General features: G+C 45.3%; 1 protein-coding gene across 1 annotated transcript in view; it reads left to right on the forward strand.

Moving 5' to 3' along the window:
- The window catches only part of LOC115096908 (dynein beta chain, flagellar outer arm-like), a 630,228-nt gene that overhangs the window by 202,689 nt on the left and 403,810 nt on the right, over window positions 1-23,729 (forward strand). Inside the window, 4 exon segments of the mRNA XM_029612190.1 lie at window positions 6,098-6,272; window positions 16,661-16,806; window positions 20,091-20,195; window positions 21,263-21,361. Coding sequence (XP_029468050.1) covers window positions 6,098-6,272; window positions 16,661-16,806; window positions 20,091-20,195; window positions 21,263-21,361 — 525 coding nt within the window.

Here is a 23,729-nt window from a genome sequence, read left to right on the forward strand (position 1 = left end):
AGAGGAAGTATTAGCCTCCGGCCTCGTGAGCTCGCACACCCTGAGCTGGTTCCAGGAGTGTTACCATTTGGCCTTGAATCAGCCCCTTGGGTCTTCACCAAGTGCCTGGCAATGGTGGAGGTGCACCTCTGGCATCAGGGGGTGCATATCTTCCCCTACATGGACGACTGGCTGGTCAAAAGCACCTCTCAGCAGGGGGAGCTTCTCTCCTTGCGTATGTCCGTCCAGGTGCTGCAATCTCTGGGGTTTGTCATCAAGTACCTGAAGTCCCACCTCTCCCCCTCACCCCACTTGGACTTCATAGGTGCTAGACTGGACATGGTTCAGGCCAAGGTGTTTCTGCCCCGTGATTGGGTGCTTGCCCTGTCCTCGCTGGTGATCTTGGTCCGCAGGCATCAACAGGTTTCTGCTCATCTGCTGCTTCGCCTTTTGGGTCTCAGTGACACCAGGCTTCCCAGGACTTTGAGGTTCCTATCTACATCACGCTGCTCTCCAGGTCTCCCTGTCCTGGTGGGAGAATCTAGCCAACCTGGAGCAAGGTATCCCTTTTCAGGCTGCCCTATCTCAGGTGGTGCTTACCACCGATGCATCCACCATCGGTTGGGGGCACATGTAGACGATCTCCACATACAAGGTCGGTGGACGGCTCAGGAATCTCTATTTCAGATCAATTTCCTGGAGCTTCGTGTGATTAGTTATGCCCTTTGGGCATTTCAAGACCTCTTCTTCCACAAGGCAGTCCTGATCTGGACAGACAATCAGGTAGCTATGTGGTACATCATCAAGCAGGGAGGCACTGGGTCGTTCCTCCTCTGTCAAGAGGTGGTGCAGACTTGGTCCTAGGCTCTGTCGCAGGGCATGCTTCTGAGAATGATGTACCTAGTTGGAGCAGAGAATGTGGTGATGGACTGTCTGAGTCGAGCATTCCAGCCACACAAGTGGTTGCTGAATCCAGCAGTGGCGGCCCGGATCTCCCACCAGTGGGGAACTCCAGACATGGATCTCTTTGTCTCCCCCTACAAGGTGAGTACATTCTGCTCCCTATTCAGGACAGATGAACTTCCAGCCTGACATTGGGGCACAGGTCTTTTGTTCGCATATCCTCCTCTGCCGCTGGTCATGAGCACTCTCTTAAAGCTCCAGCAGGACTGGGGGACCATGATTCTCATGGCCCCTTACTGGCCCAGACAAGCCTGGTTCCCGCTCCTTCAGGACCTGTCAGTCAGGGAGTCTATCCGTCTGGGGATCTCGCTTGACCTGGTCACGCAGAATTGAGGCAGCCTGTGCGATCCAAACCTCCAAGTATTAGCATTGATGGCCTGGATGTTGAGCGCTTAGTCCTGCAGCCCCTGGACTTCTCTGACGACATGTCTTAGGTGTTTGTAGCTTCCAGGAAGTCTTCCACCAGGATGTCTTACCGGCTAAAGTGGAGGAGGTTCTCTGGCTGGTTTGAGGGGCATGGCTTCAATCCCTTTGCCTGAAGCTGCTGGACTCTTTGTGGTGCCTCTCAGAGGCTGGGTTAAAAACCACCTTGGTCAGGGTATACCTGAGTGCCATCAGCGCTTACTATCAGGGTGTTGCTGGTATGCCCATCTCTGTGCAACCCATAGTGGGGTGCTTTATTTGGGGTCTGCTTCAGCTGAAGCCCCTCCTCCAGCCTCCTGTTGTGTCCTGGGATCTCAACTTGGTATTAGCCCAGCTCATGCGAGATCCTTTCGAGCCTATGTGCTCCTGCGATCTTAAGTTCCTCACCTGGAAGGTCCTCATAGGGACCAGCTCATAGGGTTAATGAGCTTCAGGCTTTGGTTTCATATCCGCTCTACACAAATTCTTTCTTGATTGAGTGAATCTGCATACGCATCCCTAGTTCCTAGCTAAGGTGGTGATTGGTTTTCAACTCAATCAATCAATCATTCTGCCAACTTTTTTTCCGAGGCCTCATTCACACCAGGGCGAACAGGCTCTGCACACTTTGGATTGCAAAAAGGCCTTAGCTTTCTATTTGGAATGTACAGTAGGTCACAGGCAGTCCACACAGCTCTCCATATCTTTCAACACAAAAAGACTATGAGTTGTGCTGGGCAAGGAAAATCTGTCCAATTGGCTGGCGGATTCTATTTCCTTCTGCTATGCGCAAGGGGGCCTTCTGCTTGGAGGCCGTGTAAAGGCTCATTCTGTGAGGGCTATGGTGGCATTAGCCTACTTGTGGGCCGTTCCTGTCGCTGAAATCTACAGGGCTGCGATGTGGAGTTCCTTACACACATTTGCTGCCCATTACTGCTTGGACAAGGACGGTCAGCATGACAGTAGCTTCAGCCAATCTGTCCTTCACAATCTCTTCCAGCCTTGAACCCAACTCTCCCTGCCTAGAGCCCATTGTTAGGGTTCAGGCTGCCTCCCTCTGTTATCAACAGCACCATAGTTTATTGTGCCTGGGCTGCTCCCAGATGCAATAACAACCAACAGCTGTTGGTTGTTATTGCATCTGGGAGCAGCCTGTAGCTTGGTATTCATCCATCTGTGAGGACTACCATCCTGCTTGTCCTAGGAGAAAGCAGAGTTGCTTACCTGTAACAAGTGTTCTCCTAGGACAGCAGAATGTTAGTCCTCAGGAAACCCGCCCGCCACCCTGTGGAGTTGGGTTCTCCTGTGTTTTGTTATTTTATTTTTTCACTCGTGAACTCTATGTTACAAGACTGAAGAGGGACCCCGCATGGACGTGTGGATAGTGGTATGCTGGGCATGCTCAGTGTGCCAGTCAAAGTTTCTAGAAACTTTGACAAAAGTTTTCCGTACCGGGCTCCATCTGATGATGTCACCCATGTATAAGGACTGACTTCCTGCTGTCCTAGGGGAACACCTGTTACAGGTCAGCAACTCTGCTGCTTTCCTCTAACGAAATGGGCCAAACCTGTTAAACTGGTTGTTCCAAATCCTGTTGGGTAAATGGGCCATCAGCCAGCAGGAGGCACACGGGAATGTGGAAGCTTTCAAGCTTTAATGCTCCTACGTTTCCCCTTTTCCTATAATATTGAGGAAGAAGGGTATGGGGGTGCTATTTAGAGGCGAGACACGCTTTGATTTTTTTTATTCTGGTGCTTTTAAATTTGGATTCGGATTTAATTACTCACTTTTCCAATATGAGCTCAAGGCAAATTTACATTCAGGGAGTGGGTATACCCCTGGCCCAGACGGCTTACAATCTAAGGACCTGATTTTCTAAGGCTTTTCTCTCATTCTGTTTCTATGAGAAAAAAAGCTTGGTAAATGAGGCCGTAAGTTTGTACATGAGACAATGGAGAATGGCATGACTTGCCCAAGGTCACAAGGAGCATCTGTGAGAGAATCGGACTTTTTAACTCTGGCTGCCGCTCTCACCACTAATTCCAAAGAAAAGGGGGGCATTTCCTTCCCTGCTTTTCTCAATGGATTCACAACAGAATTGTAGCAGTCTGTTTTCTTTTTTAGATGGTAACATAGTAAATGACGGCCAAAAAAGACCAACTTACCCATCCAGTCTGTTGTTTATTTTGTCCACAACTGCTAAGAATACATTCTAGCTGCCAGCCACAATGTGTGACGACTAGTAAGATTTCTTCTTATCTAGGATTGTCTTTTTTGTCTTCCTCTACTTCTACTAATTCTCTACTACTTCTTCTATTACTGCTTAACATTTGTGTAGCACTACACAACATACGTAGCACTGTACAAACACACAAAAAGACAGAGGGCTTAGAATCTAATAAGATAAACATACAGGAGAAAGGGTATTTCACAAAGCAAGTCTGACTAAAAAAAAGAAAAAGTTAGTTAATGAGGCCAAAAGCGGACAATCAGCCCTAAGATTTAAAAGCAGCTTCAGAAAGGTGGGTCTTTGGATGGGATTTAAATACGGCGAGAGAGACAGCATGACGCTCCAGTTCAGGAACACTGTTCCAAGCGCAAGGCGCAGCCAAGTGGAAAGCTTGGAGTTGGGAATTGGTGGTAGAGGAGAAGGTACAAGCCAGACAGACCAAGGGTCAGAGACAGTCAACAATACACATAAGTCAAAAACAGAAGAAGTCAGAGATGGAAGAAAGAATTAGAGATGGACAGAAAGTCTGGGAAAGACGGAAAGCAGAGATTCCTTTAGCTGGATGGCAGTTCTTGCCTTCAGTCTCTCATTGCGAGAGGATCCTGTGGTACTTCTAAGAAGTTTAAAAGTCAACCACTGGCGCAAAACAAATTACAGCTTCCTCTGGCATACTGGGAAAAGTTTCATGGTGGTGACTGACTAGTGCACGCATGGGACAGTTTCTCAAGCAGATGGGGGTAAAAGCTAGTATTTTCCCCTTTTTGAATTACAATCCAGAATTGCCTCCCATTTCCCCCCAAATTCCATGATTACAACGGGGACTTAGGGACCTTTTTTGGGAACAGAGAGGCCGGTGTCCTGAGAACACACCTGGACCTTCATCTGTGCCTTGGAGGAAATTCATTGCTTTGATGATATCCCCCACACAATGCGTCCCCCACCGTTTAATAGTTAAATCTGAGACATGGGGGGGGGGGGCAATTTTTAAAACTATGGCGGCAGGTGGAAAGCCTATGGGTACTTTTAACTGTGGCTTTTGCACCAGTTCTCAAAGGCAAAGTACAAGCATGCGTTCCCTTTGAAAGCTGCCCATGGAAAATGCCCCCCCCTCCCCCGCCTCCACCACAGAGATTTGCATATACTTTTTCTGAGGGTACATTTTTCCAGCTTCTGCTGGCATAATCCACTCCCCCCCCCAAAGGTGAAAATGTGGAAATTAAAAAGTCATGGGGTAGGAGGCAATGTCCTGTTGTGGATTGGCACCAGGTTAAAAGGTACAACGCAAAGAGTAGTCCAGAATGGTCAGTTTTCCCAATGCAGAAAGGGGAACAAGGGAGTGCCCGAGGGATCTGTCCTCAGACCAGTGCTGTTTTACTTATATGTTAATGATCTAGAAAAAGGAGCAATAAGTGAGGTGATCGGATCAAATCTGCAGATGACACACACACAAGATTATTCAAAGCAGTTAAAACATTTGCCGAATGTGAGGAATTGCAGGTGGACCTTGCAAGACAGGTGAACTGAGCACCTAAATGGCAGATTATCTTTAATGTTAACAAGTGCACAGCAATACATATATGGGGGGGGGAGGGGGAAGCCCTAGCCCCAGCCCTAGATCAATTTTTAAAATCCCTACGCTGCATTCAGGGATCGCTAGGGGCAGGCAAGATGAACACTCATCTGGAGCGCTGGGGGGAGGGGAAATGCGCCATGCTGTACCAGTGGTGGCTCACAGAGCTCAGCAGCGTCTTTAGCCCCCTGAATTTCCTGGGCCCGCAGGTGCTTTGTACCCATGGGACTGCATGTGGATTTTCACAGGTAAACTCCCTGACAGGCACTGCAGTTCCTTCCATGCATGAGGACTTTCCCCCTGCTAGCATTTGCATAGCCATTACCGTAAAGCACACAAACAGTAAGGCAGGTGCAATAATGACTATAGGGATCCAAGATGTCTGTAGGGCAATGAAGTGACTTTTGCCTTCCTAGACCCTCCCTCCCCCCCCGGGTCTCTTTCCTGTTACTCATGTGCCATCCTTGTTCCTCGCATTTAGGCATTTGGAGGGAGTGCTCCCGAATGAAGCGCTAAAAATATCATCAAGAACCCCCTCTTAGTTCCCTCCAGCAACCCCCATGGTTCCCATGCCTAACCAAAAAGCACTGCAGTAATCTAAACAGCCAGCAATACTAGCCTGGTTGTTGCCTGACCAGCCCACTACCTCAGTTCTCTGTGAAGCGTTTCAGACTGACCTCAGTTACATGAGCACCTGCATTTCCACTAGGCCTTTTACTTGCAGCCTGCCAGACAGACCCAACTGCTCAGGGTCTCGGAACCATCCAGCTCCGAGCTGTCTCAGCACTTGCAAAAGCATGGCAGGCAGTGATCCATTAAACACAAGAAAACAGCTTAGGTATAAAGCGGTGGTTAAAATGTTCTCTCTTGTTTGAGGCCAATTGCATTGGAATGAGGCACTGAGTTTGGTGCAGACTGATCATTCTTTTGTTCACTGACATCATTATCTTAAGGAGCCTGGATCTGCCTTAATGGTGTGGAACAGCTGCAACAATGCGCTCTCGCCGTTCTTGCGCAGCTCTTGGGCCAGATTCAAGCCGCTTGGAGCTCTGGGAAAGAGACTCTCCTCTTTCAAATGTCCGAATTGCCTTTAAACCCATCGGGGGCTTGCACTGCCATCATGAGAAGGTAAAAAGAACAATTTCTGTCGCGCATTGCACCATATTTGTATTCCCATTTCATGTGCTTTGTAAGGTTTTATTAAGTTTGGGGTAATTACTGGATCCCTAGGGGCCTTCGTTTTCCGTTTTTATTTTTCCTGGGGATTTATCAGTGTTTGTTTATTACAGCAAGAACAAAAATTATATTTGCCTGGAGAAATGACAAGTAATTTTTTTTCCACTGATTACTCCCGTTTTTGTTCTTGTGTGTAACAAACACTGATAAATTCCCAGGATTGATAAAATAAAAGCTGAAATCAGAAGTCGCTAAGGATCCAGTACTCCAATATTGCCTCGCAATGGATACATCTAATGCCGTGTCAGAAGCAAACAATACCCAGGGGCGAGAAGGCGTATTGCACAGGGGACGTGTCCTTTTCTCTTCTGTATGCTGCTTTTTACAAGTGCTACTGTACTTTATCAGAAGTTTCCTATGAATTTCTTTTTCATAAAACATGAAAGATCCACTGACTCATTTTTCAGTCATGCAAGTGGTAAAAGTTACTTTTCTAATATCCCAAAATTATGTATCTAAAATCAAGTTTTAGCACTCTTTTAGGCCCCCTGCCCTCCCAGAAAAAATGTATATAAAAAAATGTGCAGCATTTAATTCTCTGTGTTGCATTTCGTATTCTGGTATGAAAGCCGTATTTTACCATTTAATTATCAAGAGAGATATTAATTCCCTGTATGTACCTGGATCAGTCTAGACTGCTGGGTTTTGCCTCCCTTCCAGCAGATGGAGACAGAGAAAAACTTGAAGAGCACCCCCTCTGATGTGCCACCTGCATGTCTTCAGTATTTCTCTGTCTCTGTGGTCTTGACCGATTCTTCGGTGTTTAAAAAAAAAAAAAAAAAAAAGAAGGATCAAACAGGACAAACTGGTGCAACCTTCCAGGAGGTAGGCAGGTCCTAGTGGGGCTATCCCCCCTGGTAGGTTTCAAGGAGCTGGGGTTGGGGACCCCGCGGGACTCCAGGATGGTAAGGCGCCAGGGTTGACTACCGGTAGCTCGGTCTCTTCCCCTTATTCCTGGCCCGATCAAAAAGCAGTCTGTCAGCCTTTTTTGTTTTGCGGCTGCTGTGGTCAGTTAAAAAAAACAACAAAAAAACCCCAAAGCAATAGAAATTTAGATCTGGGTGCACCAGGTTGGAAACGGGCAGGTTTTTTTTTAATCTCTGCAGCGGCATTCGTTGTTGGGTGCACTCCGGCTGCAGCTGAGCATGTTTCCCCTGTCCCATCAGCGCTTCCCTGTGCTTCTCATGCCGTGTCCGGCGTGATGTGTGGCCTGTGGGGAGTCCGCTTCGTAGCTCTCCCGTTCAGGGCTATGTATTAGGTGCCTCCCCTGGGGGTAAAGTATCTTGGATCGGTGACCGGGGTCTTTGGCTAAGTCCCACAATGTGGTGCGGTGAAAAGATCTGCCAGTCAGGAAGGCCAGGCGATCCGTTCCTGCTGAGCATCGGGGGGAGGGGTTCCCCCGCTCAATCTGTCTCCAATTCCCGGTAGGCCTGAGGACCTTCAGGATCCATCCCAGGACTTTTCTGATGGTGAGCCCGATCCCCTGGTGGGGGAGGCGGGCGGTCTTAATGCTTTCTCGTTGGATTTTGTGCTTTTAATGCACAAAGCCTTCATGGCTACCCAGGCTCAGCAGAGTGGGGCTTAACAGCAGGGGCGTCCTGAGGGGGCTCCCAAGAAGATTCCCAGACACCTAGAGTCCCAGGGATCCCTTTGAGTCAAGAACCTGTGGGGCTCCTCGCTTCCAGATGGGGGGCCCCCATCCTGGATGCTTCTGGCGCTGATGCTTCAGATGCTCTCTCAGTCCCTCCACTCTTGCCTGGGACAGATCCGGATGAAGACCTGGGGAAGGTTCACCTGTGGAAGGTTGTTCACCTATTCCACAGGGAAGAATTAGAACCCCTCATTCCGTGGGTCATGTCAGAGCTTGGAGTGGAGCTCCCCCCAGGAAGTCTTGCCCCAGGATTCAGTGGATCCAGTGGTGGCGGGGTTATGGGGCCCAGCCAAGACATTTTTCCATTTCATCCCATGGTTCAACAGTTGATGGTCCAGTAGTGGGATGTGCTGGAGGCAGGCCTGCGAGTGGGACGGGCTATGGGCAAACTTTATCCTTTGCCCGAAGAGACTTTGGAGCTTTTGAAGTTTCCCGAAGTGGACGCCTCAGTGTCGGTTGTAACTAAGAGAACCATGATCCCGGTAGCAGGAGCGGCAGCCCTCAAGGACCTCCAGGATAGGAAACTTGAGGTTCTTTTGAAACGGATATTCGAAGTTTTGGCACTAGGTATCTGGGTGGCCGTTTGTAGTAGTTTCATGCTCCGGGCGGGCCTCCTCTGGGTACAACAGTTATTGACTTCCCGCGACCTTCCACCTCAGGAATCTGCACAAGCGGAGCACTTGGAGGTGGTGGTGGTGTATGGGGCAGATGCCTTATATGATCTTCTGCGTACTTCCTCCAGGACCATGGCATCAGCAGTTTCAGCCAGGAGGCTGGCTATGCAACTGGTTGGCCGATGTCTCTTCCAAAGCCCAGTTGAGTGCTTTACCTTTCAAGGGGAAGTTTCTCTTTTGCTAAGACTTGGAGCAGCAGATCAAGTCGCTGGGGGAGAACAAGGTTCACAAACTCCCGGAGCATAAGCCTAAGTCTTCGATAGACTTCCTTCCAGCTCGCTCTCGTTTTTGGGGACAATGGAGATTCCAGCAAAGCAGGTCGCAAGCCTGGTCTCATTCCTTCCGGGGCCATAGACACTCTTGCGATGGGCTCAGTTCTGCGTCCCTTGGAGCCAAGTCCACTCAATGAGATGAGGTTGGCCCATTCCTGAGTTCCTCTAGTGCCGGCTGTCCGGTTTTTACGAGGAATGGGTCAAGATAACCTCCGATCATGGGTTCTAAACATCATAGAACACTTCTACCATTAGAATTTGCTCGGGCTCTGCAAGAACATTTTATAGACTCCCCTTCCGGCTCGCGCATAAAAGAACAGATTGTTCGACAAACCCTCAACCAGCTGAACTGTCTGGGGGCCATAGTTCTCGTCCCCCAGGCGGAATGGACGATGGGACCTTACGCCATCTGTTTCATGGTCCAGAAGAAGGAGGGGTCCTTCCGGCTGATCCTGGACCTGAAGAGGGTGAACAGGGCCTCAAAGTTCCATATTTTCATATGGAGCTCTGCGCTCGGTCATTGTGGTGGTCTGTAGTGGTGAGGTCTTGGCTTCCTTGGATTTAATGGAAGTGTATTTGCACATAGCCATCCGCAGGGATCACCTGAAATTTCTTTGGTTCATAATCCTTGGCATGCATTTCCACTTCTGTGCCCAGCCATTCGGTCTGGCTACAGCGCCTCGCATGTTCACCAAGGTAATGGTGGTCATGGCAGCAGCTCTCAGGAGGGAGCGGGTACTGGTTCACCCGTATCTGGATGACTGGTTCATCCAAGCGAAGTTGAGAGTCCTCTGTGAGACAGCGGTCTTCAAAGTCATGAGTCTTCTGGAGTCACTTGGATGGGTCGTCAATCAGGCCAAGAGCAACCTTCTCCTGTTTCAGGTGCTGGACTTCTTGAGAGCCAGGTTCAACACCCATGTGGGGAAAGTGTTCCTCCAGTCAGACTGGATAACCAAATTGATGCAGCAGATCCATCATCTCTTGTCGCTTCCTCTGCCCAAGGTCTGGATCTACAGAGAGTGTTACTCTCCTGAGGGGATCTGAAGTCTGAAGAGTTTCAGATCCGCTTATCACTCACAGAGTCCGCCAGGTACAGTCTTGGTTGGTGGCTTGTTCCAGAGCACTTGAATCCCGGAGTGGACCTCGAAGTTCCTCAATGGGTGGTAGTACTAACCATGGATGCCAGTCTCTCAGGTTGGGAAGCGGTCTGTCAGTCCCAATCAGTCCAGGGCCAATGAGCGTCGAAGGAGGTGAGCCAGTCCATCAATTGCCTGGAAACGAGCAGTTTGTTTGGCGCCACGGCACTTCCTACCACTGGTACACAACCGAGCTGTCAGAGTGCTGTCCGACAATATGACGATGTTGGCCTACATCAACCTTCAGGGCAGCACCAAGAGTCGGCCAGTAGCCGCCAAAGTGGTGCAACTCATGGCCTGGGCGGAACGGCATCTCACTCTTCTGGTTGCATCGCATGTTGCCGGAACCAACAATGTGCCAGTGGATTTTCTGAGTCGACAGAGGATCGATCCTGGAGAGTTTAAACTTTCTGAAGAAGCGATGGACCTCGTCTCTCAAAGATGGGGGCCTCCCCATCTAGACTTGATGGCAACTCAAAGAAATGCCAAGGCTCCTCGCTTTTTCAGTCACAGAAGGGAACGGAAGGGGTCGATGCTCTGGTACCTCCATGGCGGACCAAGGTACTTCACTATGCCTTCCCTCCATGGCCTCAGATCGGCAAGATTCTCTGACGGATAGAGGTCCGCCCAGGGAAAGTAATCCTGGTGAACCCAGAGTGGCCTCGACGACTGTGCATCGCAGACCTGGTCAATCTCGTGGTGGACGGTTCCCTGAGACTTTGTCATCTTCCAAATCTGCTTCATCAAGGCCCTATATTTTTCGATCAGGTGGATTGCTTTTGTCTAGCGGCCTGGCTTTTGAAAGGTGGCAGTTGAGGAAGAAAGGTTATTTGGCGGACGTGATTACTACTCTTCTGCAAGCGCGAAAGACCTCTACCTCGTTGACTTACGTCAGGATATGGAGGGTCTTCAAATCGTAGTGTCATGAGCAGGGTGTTCTTCCCCGTCAGTCCTCGGTGGCGCAGATTCTGGCATTCTTACAGAGAGGCTTAGACAAAGGGTTGTCCTTCAATTCCCTTCGGGTCCAAGTTGCGGCTTTGGGGTTCATGGTAGGGCTCTGGCGTTGCATCCGAATGTGGTACATTTTCTTCAGGGAGCAAAGCATTTGAATCCTCTGGTTCGTCCCATTTGTTCGTCCTGGAGCTTTAATTTGGTGCTTAGGGTCTTGTGTGAAACCCCTTTTGAACCCCTTAAACAGGCACTTTAAAGGCTGAAGGTCTGAATACAAACAGAAATATGTGTTACATATTATAAAAGGACAACCTAGAAATGGAGGTCCACACAGGGATATAGAGTAATACATTTACCAAAAGTTTAAAGACAGGTCAAAATTCTTTAAATTCTAGAAGCAGAAAAATACATAATCATAGATCAAAATTATCATCAGAATTAGAAATGTTAAGAGAGCTGTGCCTGGAAAGTACAGAAAATATCACTTACTAAAGTCTAGCGATTGTACGGGCTTGAGATGATACATCAAAACAGAGAGGTGCAGAGAGACATTTAAATAGATTCCCCTCAAAGAACAAATGGTGCCAAAAGAAAATGACATGACATTCATCGGACCACCCCGCTTAATGACATCATCCATGTCAAAGGAAAAAAGGATCCGAGCCCTCTGGGATAGGGAAATACCTATAGTACCTGAATGTAATCAGTTGGAAGTGCTGAAAAAAAAAAGTGCAAAAAGCGGAATATAATAAATAATAAAAAAAATAAAATAAGAGGGAAACGTAGCACACAGCTCTAGGAGAGAAGTGCAAAGAAACATTTTCACTCAATCTCAACAGGCAGAAGTGCTAAAAAATAATAAAAAAAAAAAATAGTAAAACACAAAATGTCAGCTGTATATCATAGATATCAACAGTATAGACAGAACCAGACCCATCTTTTAAACAGAAATTGAGTTGGAGTAAAACTATAATGTGACTTACTAGATAAAGCAAAACAAAGAAAAAAGGGGAAAAGGGGAGGGGTGAAATAAAGAAAGGAGCGGTTGGGGGAAGGGAACAGGAACAGAGAGGGGAGACCAAAGAAAGAAAAAAATTTAAAGTTGTGGCAGAAAAATTACAGGATTCAAAAAAACTACAGGATTCAAAAAAACACGGACCAATCAATGGTGACATTGAGGCCATGGGGAGAACAGTATCTAAAGAGTGAATCCATTTTTGTTCTTGTTGTGTCAGAAATTGGGAGAAGTTACCACCACGGGGAAAGCAGTGGCACACCTCAATAATAATAAAAAAAAACAAAAAACCTTAAGATCATCTATGGTGTGTTGAGCTTCTTGCCAATGTTGAACAAGGGGCGCATTCTCCCGGTTTAGACGTAACAGGAGCAATGTTCATAAATACGAGTATGTATACTTCGAGTCATCTTCCCCACATACAAAAGAAAGCAAGGACATTGGATAATGTATGTAACACCAGAAGTTGAACAGTCAGAAGTAAATTTAAGCTGGAAAAGTTTTCTGAGATTAGGATGAGTGAATGAAGAAATGGTTAGAGATAAAGAACATGCTTTGCACCAGCCACATGGTGCGTGGCCAGATAGAGTGAGACCAAGAGACAAAGCTGCCTTAAGTTCAGAAGAAATACATTTGTCTCGTAGGTTTTGTGAGCATTTGAATGCAAAACGAAGCTGCTTTTGAAAAACTGAGTGAACTCATAAACAAGACCAAGGCCGGATTAGAAAGCAAATGTGTCGGCTTGCTGATGAATAGGGGAGAATGCATGTGATGACATCTTCAACAGAGGTGGGAGGTTTTTTGAAGAGGAGGTCTCGGTTCACATAGAGGGCACGCTTGAAAGCTCGTATAATGACTTTTTTAGGGTAGCCTTGATGAGCAAATTCAGAAATCATAATACGGGATTGAGAGATGAACTCCTCACATGTGGTGCATAAACGACATAGGCGAAAAATATGGCCAACCGGAATATTATGACATAAATGGCAGGGGTGACAACTGGTATACGCTTATAGTGTGTTTCTATCAGTTGGTTTCCTATATATAGATATGATGAACTTCTGTTCTACAAGGTGTACTGTGACATTTAAAAAAGCACCTTTAGTAGAGTCTGCAAATGCAGTAAAGCGTAAGTGAGGGTTGCATGAATTTAACCAATCAAGAAACATGTATAGCTGGATTTCAGTGCCATCCCAGACTAGAAACGTGTCATCGACATATCTTAACCAGATTTTAATGAAATGCCAGAATGGGGATGAATATAGAAATTTATTTTTGAAGTCAGTCACACAAAGGCAAACAGAAAAGAAACATTTTAGGAAAAGTTATATTGTTCATAAATTGTGAGTTATTACCTTCTAGTAGCTCCTGGTCTTGCTAAGTAGGCATGAATGTGACACCTAGAGGGGAGCCTAGAACTTACTAAGCAATTGTGTTTGATTAATATTTAAAAGAGTTAATTTGGATCACAGTAAGCTACTGTCTCCCAACCCTCTCCTGGAGGCACATGAAACATCCACTCACTGCCCAGATGAAGCTCACGCTACGCCTCCCTTTTGAACTCGAGTGAGATGTGCGCACAGCGGGAGATACAAGCACGCATCTGTGCATCTTTTAAAATTCAGTAGGCGCATGCATCCCCCAACTGATATGCGCACCAGGCTTTTAAAATTCACCTTTAAAGGACTTTAGCAAATCCCAAATTAAGTGTTTGGGGGGGGGGGGGAGGTAGCTAAAGCAAGCAAAAAATGCACGTCAAAGTGTCCTGACACTATTTAGTAAATTGATCCATGAATGAAAGAGAAATCCTGTTCAGGTGATTTGGGCTGATGTGGTGGTTTATGCTTCTTGCTGTACAGTAATGGACATTTGCTAAGTCATTTTTTGCTGCTTTTCGGGAGGCTGCCATATCCATACCTTTCAACTTGTAATAAACTACAGTGCATTGCAAGCAAGCTACTTTTTTTTTTCTTATGCCTTAAAAAATAAAAAAATCCTACAATATTGAGGGTAAAAAAGAATAAAAATATTAGAAAAAACCTCAATAAAAAAATATACATAGTGCTCAAGAGAGATGTACTGAAGACCTTAGTAATGGTCCCGCTGTGGCATCTGTATGTCAACTTTAAGCACTCGTGTGGTAATGGTGTACGATAATTATTTCCTGCTCTCCAAGGGGGTTCAACCAAGCATACTGCCAAAGCATCCTTGGCACAAAATGCCCCTGGCTTCTGTGTGTATATTTAAGAACTCCAATACTATTTTAACTGGAGTTTCCACTTAATTTCTTTTCCTCAACAGCAGCATAACTCTTGTTGGACTTATTTCATTTTGGTATCGTGGGATTCCCACAGACTTGCCCTGAAATTGCTATGCAATAAAAACCATGTCCCGAAATGGTCTTGTAATGACACTGTAGTGGGTCCTCAAATGACAGCAAGAACAAAAAAAGCATATATATATATATATATGTATATGTGTGTGTGTGTGTGTGTGTATTTTTTTTAAAGCTTTCTGAATCTTTTGTTCAGGCACATGAGCTGTGCAGAACTGCAATGGCAGCAACTTATTATTACTTGGGAATAAAATAATAAAAGCTTTATGTAGTCATCTATCTCCTGTCTGTTTCTTACAATGAAGGTACATCATTAATTACATGATATTCAATATAGTCCAAAAAGAGTGTCCAAAGACTCAAAAGAAGAGAGAGTTTTTTTGGCAGTTCCTCCTTTATCCTTTTTATTTCTTGCTCAGCCTAAACCAGTGCTGGAGTCCTGGTGCCAGAAGCTTTCATTTGCGCCAACCTGGGGATTTTTCCTCTCTTATATTAGACCTTCCCTCCCACCTTTCCCAGTCTGGCCACCGTAGCAATGGTCCAGAGGCCGGGGTCCATGCGCCAGGGCCCCTTCCAGAACCCTACATCATGGAATGTAGATCCAGCCACTAGGGGTCGCTCTCATGAGCATTATCCTCCCCCCACCCCACCCCCCCCCCTTCCATCCTCCGAGGAACAGTGAACGTCGCCTCTCTAGTGTCCCAGCCCCAGCCTCTCCAGGGTGCAGAAGACCCAATCTGTGAACCGAACCAGTGACCTTCGGCATGTAAGTTCACGGCACTTGTTACTGAGCTACTGGGCCGGCTCAGAGAGATCATTTTTAACTGATGCCACACTTTAGCATACCAGTCGGATAACTGAGGAGAACCAGTACATTTCCATCTAAAGGCTACGACCAGCCTAGCAGCTAATAGCAAATTTCTAGCCAAATTCTGTTTGAGTTTAATATTTTTAGGTCCAACACTACACAAAGAAGCATCACACACATTCTGTTGTGGGCTGGAATCTTGTTATTCTATGTGTTATATTTATTACCTCCATCCAAAAAGTTTTGGATTTTGGGGCATCCCCTTAGATACACAGCCTAGGATTCTGACCATAATTTATTTAGCAGAACTGGAGCCCAATGGGATTGGTATAAAATTTTGCATTGTGCATCTAAATGCATTGGGTATATAAATATTTCATTTATGATGATCCATATTGAGATCTATATTTAAAAGATTTACCAGACTAAAACTCAGTTTAGTCTGGTAAATCTTACCATTCAAATTCCCTCCCGCCCCCCCGCCCCCGCCAGTACCCGCCTAAATTTTTTTATAGATAAAATTGCTGGTCACACAGATTTAGGTGGGTAAGAGGCTGGCTGAGAGTAGGGTTTTTTTTTTTTTGGGGGGGGGGTTCAGTGCTGCCTGGTTACATTGGTGTGGACAACTCTGTCAAACCAAATACTTGCCTTAAATCTGTGTGGGTATTTACTTGCTGAGCGGTTTTTTCAGTATTGACCTCACTGTGACCCATTGCGATGCAGAGAATAATTTGTGTGTTCCTGCTTCCCATTTCTTTCAATAAAGAAATTTACCTTTATTAATATCCAATATTTAGCTGTCAATAAATCTTTGAAATGTGCACACTATGACTGGACTGAAGAAACTGCTCTACCTATACCAGTGAGAGATTTGAAATATGAACTGCATCATATTTATTATTGAGAGCATTATTTTAGATGAATGGTAATATTTCTCAAATAATTAAAGATGTGTATTCCTACTCCCTTAGAATGGTGATCCCCCATTTAATCACTAAAAAAGCATTACACAGAGGAATACGCCAGTGGTTGATTTCTTCCTTGGCCTTTGGGTCTCTGCAGCTTCTTACAGTATAAAAATCAACAACTAAAAAGATTTACACATGTAAATGTAACTTACTATCGTAGCAATTTTAAAAAGCTATTTATGCATGTAAAATGCACTTATGCGAGCAACATAATGGACAATTCAATGGCATATATTGTAGAAATTTTCAAAAGCCAACTTACACGGCTAAGGTGCATTTACATGTGTAAAACCCAATTTTAAGCGTGCAAATGCTTTTTTAAATCGGGCCCATGGGCGTAATGCCACGTATTCTGAATGCCCCGATCCATGGAGATAGTTCAAAGTTCATCTCTTGTTGAGAAATAATATTTTCTGCATTTAACCTTGGTTAATGCCTAGAATTTATTCTCTCTTTAAACCTGTTATAAGTGACCATCTAGCGTGTGGTACTTGTCTGTGGAAGTCTACCTCTTCTCGAAGTAAGCTGCCTTCCAGCCTGCTGAGCTGCTTCCGCATAGTTGGCATCCAGAACGTGCACGCCAGCTTCATCCTAGAAGCTCTGCTTCTCATAAAAGGTATTTGTGATGTCAAAATTGGTCATTTTCTTGTCATCCTGTTTCCAGCCACTGTGCATGTAAGGGCATGTGTTGTCGAAAAGGAACGGGTGTCGTAGGACATTTCTGCTTGGCCAAAGGGATGGCGCCAGCAGTGACTGTATGCTGTTCATCCAATGCACCCTTTCCTTGTTTTTGTTTTTTTTTAAATAACTTGTCATCTATGCCAGGATAGGCATGCCATCTTGTATGCAGGCACAATGCCAGTGTTACAGATGGAGGAAAGCACAGGCAGCCAAGAGACCATGTACGAGCATAGCTGTGCTTTACCGAGGCAAGGATTTCCAGATAGGAAAGTGGGAAATGCTGTCTGCTCTCTGTCTGGACACACGAGGCCATGCCTTTTCTGTTCTTGTTCTCAACAGAGCCAAAACTTCTGAAATCATATTAATTAATTATTTTATTTTATTTAATTTATTGAATGCGATTTGTGACCTGCCCTCCCATACAGAACGCCTAAGGTGAGAAACAACATTTTAAACAACAAAAACAACCACCATAAATCTAAGAAACAGAGGCTCATTAAGTTTTGACTAAGGATATGCATGGAATAAAAAATTTGGTTTGGATTTTCAGTTCGGTTTCCTGTTTCATTTGGCCCGGATCAGAAGCTCATTTCTTTCTATTAAAGTTAATGGGGAAAACGATACATCCCTATCTTTTATTCTAACTTTGGGGTTTGCCGTTCACATCTTATGAAACTTGCTGGCAGGCGTCAGCAGCAGAGGCAACAGCACCCCAAAACACCAAGAGTGGCATGAACAGCACCCCATAGCACCAAAGAAAGGGGGCAAAGGGCAGTAGCAATGACATGAACAGCTTAAGCCACTGCGAAAGGGGCAAAGCAGGGCAAACAGTGGCATGATCACCCCAGAGCACCAAAAGAGGGGGAAAAACACGCCGGGCCTATTTTTAAAAGACCCGGTGGTGCGCGTAAAGCCCCGGGACGCGTGTAAGTCCCAGGGCTTTACAAAAGGGGCGGCCCGGGGGCGGGGGCATGGCCAGAGGCCTCTGCACAGCTGCTGGGTCGGGGATCATGCGCCAGCAGTTGGCCGGTGCACGCAACTTACTTCAGCCCCAGGGCTGAAGTAAGTTTGGAGATAAAAAAAAAAAAAAAAGAAGATGACGAAAAAGGTAGGGGGGAAAGGGCAGGGAAGGGAAGGTGGGGTGGGGGTAGGAAAGTTCCCTCCGAGGCCGCTCCGATTTCCGAACGGCCTGGGAGGGAATGGGGGAAGGCTGCGCGGCTCGGCGCGCGCAAGGTGCACAATTGTGCATCCCCTTGCATGCGCCGACCCTGGATTTTATAACTTGCATGCGCCTGTGCGCACAAATTATAAAATCGGGTGTACACATGTGCGCGCCAGGTAGTGCGCGCACATGTACGTCTGCACGCAACCTTTTAAAATCTGCTCCTATGCCTTTTCGAGATTCAGCAGAGGAATAATTGAGAACAAAATGGTTAGTAGCAGCTCAAAATGCTCTTTTAATTTTACTTTCACCTAAAAAATAAAATAACAATCCATGCAGTTGCCAGCTGGGATAGGCTGGTTGAAAAAGTGCTCAAACCTGATTGATCCTGCTCCTTCCTTGTCCCATCCCCAACTGGCTCCACTCTGGCTTTGCTTCCCCCATATACTTTAAGGGGACTGAACTGATTGAGCCTTATAGGATTTGGATTTTTTTCGGAGGATTGTTCCATTTGAATTGGATGACCTGAACCAAAAATCATCCGAATGCACATCCCTATTTCTGATGATTCCTTAAGTCAACAGTTACTGCCGGTTAGTAATATATAGTATCAATATCTATATAGATATAATGGCCCATCTCTTCTGCCCAGTTATTCCTGCCCAGTGCCCACACTGTTAAGGATATATCCCAGCTGGCAGCCATAGTGTGTAATGGCATATAAAATCTCTCTCCTTATCCAAGAGAGTTTTGGTCATCTTTCTCTCTTGTACTCTACCATCTCAGGCAGATGAGCACACAAGATCTTTGTCTTTGTTTACATCCAGTACAAAGTTTCCTTCCCATATGTAGACAGCTAGAAATAGATAACTAAGTAGATATGTAGATAATATAAACTTTATTATAGACAGTCAAAGGAATAGTATTAACTAAAATAACCCCTGAAGGTTTAAAGTATTATTTATAATTTGTATTGTAGATTTTCATTCTGTAATCATGTCTTTTTTTTTTTTTGTAACTGATTTGTACTGTTAATAAAAAGCACAGTACATCAGTAGTAGAAACATTGCATAACACTTTCATTTGTCTCAAATCCTGTTAGCCATAATCCATAAATTAGTCTGTATTTGCATTTGCCAAAAAGCTAATGCTGTAGCAATCATTTTGGACTGTGATAGTACATGCTGTGTGTAATTTAGAGCACTCTGAAAATTTCAATAAATCCAGCAGTAGTTTAATTAAACAGCTTTATCATCCATGCCTGGTGAATATGCAGATTAATTGTCACCTTTAATTTACTGACTTGTGTCAGTTTGCTAGTTAAAGTCCACAGGGGATAGTGTGCGTAACTTTAGCAGAGGTTTTCATCGGTGATGTCTGTTCTGTATTGCCCCTTTCCATCCTTATTCTTGTCAGAGTCCAATGTTTTGCTGTGCAAGTGAAGGATGAAAATGTGGAAAGAGGAAGGAGAGGGTACCCCCATTTTAGGATCCTGTGTATTTCGAATTTAAGTGAGACAGTTATGAGATAACATAACATCTCACGTTTTGGTGGTTGAAGATATGTTAATCTCATTTAGCTGTGTGCAGTCTTATTATAAGCTCCCTGGTGATTCATAGAGTGTTGGTTTTCATTTGTAGGCCTTTTTGGCAATTTCCAGTATTGAAGCTTGCGGTGGGGGGGGGGGGCATCAAATCCCACCTACTATACAGTTGTTTGCACACCAATGTGTTTTATTGGGTTCCGATCATAGGTTGTGATGAAGAGTTATTAAGAAACGAATGACCAAGTTCCCAATAAATCATGCTTGTGGATGAACATCTAATTTATTGGAGGGGGGGGGGAGGTTAAACATCTGGATTAAGGGCAGGGTATGGGATCACTATTACTGGTTCCTATTTTTCAGTCTATCTCCAATTAAGTTTGAAGCCTCTCATAATCGGATTTAACCACCTGTGCAGTTAAAGTTGTTAGAGCCACCTTAGAACTGAAATTTAAACACCGGGTTACTGAATGAATAAATTAAATTCTATGCTCTTTAATTTTTGTTTTTGGAGGTTTTTCGAAGGCGGCCTTACTAACCCGGAAACTTTCAGTCTTGTTCGATCTGCACTCTAAACTGTTCAAAACGTTGCCTGCAGCATTTGTGGAAGATGAAAATGGTAAGCAGTAAAATATTTCCTTGCTTTCTCTCACGTTAGGGTCCACGAAAATGCGAAGATATTTTCTCTGGCCAAAATTGTTTAGAAAGAAATGCACTTGCCATTTGTTTGCAGTTTTCCATGCTTGCTCCCTCCCTCTCCTACTGGAGTCCCGATTTCAACCAGGCCGAAGGGAGCGAAGTGTCCAGTAGCATCAACTCATGCAGAGCTGCTGGGGGTAGGGGAAAGAAGCGCTTGCTCTTGACCAGAAACCTCATTATTTATTTTTTTTGGGGGGGGGGAGGGGGTCCTTTGCTTCCTTCTCCCTGATCTCATTTGCATTTCCCCAGTTGAAGACTGTATCAGTTATTTTCATTAGGAAATCACTCCTTGCAATTAATATTAAATTTGCTCCTTAACCCCTTTACTGTTGCATGTAAATAATTTGCAGGTTTACGGGGAGGGGCGGATTCCACCCATGTTTACTGGCTGTTTGTTGCCCTCCCTCCCACCATGCAGCTAAAGGTTTGAGCCTTCTTCCACAGGTTTTAGCGGCATTAAGAGAAGGCCTTCTTCGAGGGGGTGGGGTGGGGGTGGAGGGCGTTTTGGATGTGTCTAGGTAAGGGGAAGGAAAATTAACGTGCATAGATTTCATTTTCAAATCCATATAAATTATTTTCAGTAGTGGGTGGGTGGGGGCAAGTGCTGAAAAAGCTGTTACGAATGTCAAGTTTCAAAGTGAAAGAGCGAGCGCACGTTTGCTTAGGATACTGGTGTAGTCCGCAGATTAAGAGTTACTGAGGAATTTGTACCAAAGTGAACTGTTAAGAGTACAGTATCTCAGCAAGAAAACAAAATACTCTTTTTTTTTTTTCATTTGTCCGAAGCATCATGTTGATCATAATCCTACATAAATCTATAAGTGAGCTGGTGAAAGCTATCATTCATCATTTTGGAGTGGGACTTGGTTTCATGTTGAAATGGAATAGTCTGATAGAAAAATCACGGCCCTTTCCTACGGTACCAGCCCTTGGAATTTTTCACAATTAATAGCAGGTTTTGCGATGTATTCTTTTATTTATATTTAGGTCAACAGCTGGCTTGGTCCATCTCTGGGGTCAAGGGATTGCTTGATGAAGCAGGTAATCTTCTGAAAATGCTTCAAGGATATCAAGAGGTCAAACAAGGTAGGGATATTGAAATCCTCATAGCTATACTTTTTTTTTTTTTTTTTTTAATATCTATACTCATTTTTTCTTTTTTTTTTCAGGGTTTACTTTTATTATTTTTTATTCCAATTTAATAAGTTGCCATATCAGGGAAGTGCTCATAGTGATGCACATCAGAACCAAAAATATACAGACAATACAAAAATATATGTCAACAAAGCATAACCGTAACCAACAAATAGACATAAGATGTAGCAATAAATTAAACGATAAGCTAACAATTTAATATAAAAGAATACTTTTTTTAGATTCTTGCAAATAATACAGATAAATGTTTACCTATTGCTGCATCATATGCTTGGAATAATCTTACCGAGTCAGTGCGTCATGGTCCCTTTTTGGCCTTATTGAATCCATTATCAAAACTTATCATTTTGAGGCTGCTGTTAAATGTTAACTACTTCTCTATAATAAATACATTTCCTATAGACCAGAGGTGGCCAACTCCAGTCTTTGAGGGCCACAAACAGGCCAGGTTTTCAGGATACCCACAGTGAATATGCATGAGGTAGACTTGCATGCACTGCCACCATTGAATGCAAACGCCACCTTCCTGGGCGTCCCCGGGACGGCATGGGCGATCCCGTCCGCCATCTTGAACCAGGGATTACCTAGGGCATGCATGCACACGCGCCAGGCCCTCTCTTATTCATGTCATGGTGGGAACCTTGGGGGCGTCCCTTCCGCATGACGTCACCCGCCAATGTATTTAATCCATTCAGCCTATGCTTCTTACGAGTTAGCAAGGACTTCCTTCCTGCTTATTCCACTCCTCTTGGAGACACTTCGCGTCGCTACTCTGAACTTGTTCTTGAACACTTGGACTTAGAACGCTTTAGGCACCCGCTCCTCGGGGGCCTTGTCACGTTCTGGCTATCCGCTCCTCGGAGGGCCTTCCTGCCTGGAGAATCCATCTATCTTTGGGGATCATTTTTCAAAATGCGGTAAGGCGTTTTCGCATGCGTTAAGGGCTTATCGCATGCGAAAAGCCCCGTTTTCGCATGTGATAGGCCTTTAACGCATGCAAAAACGTGTTTACCGCATGCGATCGCACCATATCGTATGGTGCGATGCAAATTCTAAAAATAGGAGGAGTGGGCTGGGTTAGCCTGTCTGCGAAGAGCTATCGCACAGCCATAATGCAGATTTTAACTACACCTCTTTCAAATGCGTTAGGCTGTGCAATAGCGGCCGTGACCATGCGGTGAGGTTTCATCGCCATTTGCGATGTGTCCCGTAAGGCTTATTTCAGACGATTTGAGAGAGAGAGAGAGAGAGAGACTGGCCAAAATATCATGGCCCAAGTTAGTTTGAGAGAACATTGCCCAAATCTCATCTTGGAGTGAGTTTCCTCACTCCGAAGGCCAGCAAATCTTCACAAGAGACCACTGTTCTGTTCGTAGGTGTCACGTAGCATGTCAAAGTGGCCCCTAACCCCCTACACACTTACCTAATCCCCACCTCGAGTTACTAGGTGGGCCTACCATAGGGATACAAATCCCTGCCTATGGGCCATGCTATTATGGCCAGTCTCTCTCTCTCTCTCTCTCTCATATATGTCTGGGAGCATTAAAAATGGTCCCCCAGTGGTTGAATGCAGGAAATACAACAGGTCTGGCACTTATTGCAGAATCTGAAATGGTATCGCAATTTGCACTAACTTAACTATTAGCTCAAATTGCGATAAATACTATATTAGCATAAAACACACCCCTTTTGCTATCGCATGCAGTACTTACCGCATTTTGATAAATCCAGGCCTTTGTTTGGGATCCTGCCTAGTTCAGCCTTGTGAATACGCTTCTCATTTCCTCCAACTTGCTGATGAAACCGCCGGTGTACCCTGTGCCTCGGGCCACTACCGTGCTCATCTCAGCTGCCTTCGTCTACACTTCGGAGTGAGTACCATAATCTACCTTGCTCTACTGAACTCCTGCACCTCTCTGAACTACTACTCTGATTCTCGGCATACCCCGCACTGCGGGCCACTACCGGATCTACCCTCGAGAGGTGTGTCATTGGGAGAGGAGTTCCTGGTGTACCCTGCTCTGCGGGCCACTATCGAGGATATCATCACTGAGCAACCTCACTACTCTGGACTGTGTCTTCATTCCACTCTGTGGGATTTACCCACGTTCCAATCTAATAAAGTCTCTTACTTCTGTGTCCGTCTCAGCTGAGGCCACGCCTATCGTAGTGAGTCCACTCAGGGCTCCTCCCTGTGGGTGGAGTCAGCTCTCACTATGATCCAGGGTCCACAACCAAACCAGATTATAACAGTATGTTTTGCATCACTGGCCAATCCCTATGGAATTCTCTTCCAGAG

Source organism: Rhinatrema bivittatum, chromosome 8 (assembly GCF_901001135.1).
Source record: "Rhinatrema bivittatum chromosome 8, aRhiBiv1.1, whole genome shotgun sequence".
In the NCBI taxonomy this organism is placed as follows: Eukaryota; Metazoa; Chordata; class Amphibia; order Gymnophiona; family Rhinatrematidae; genus Rhinatrema; species Rhinatrema bivittatum.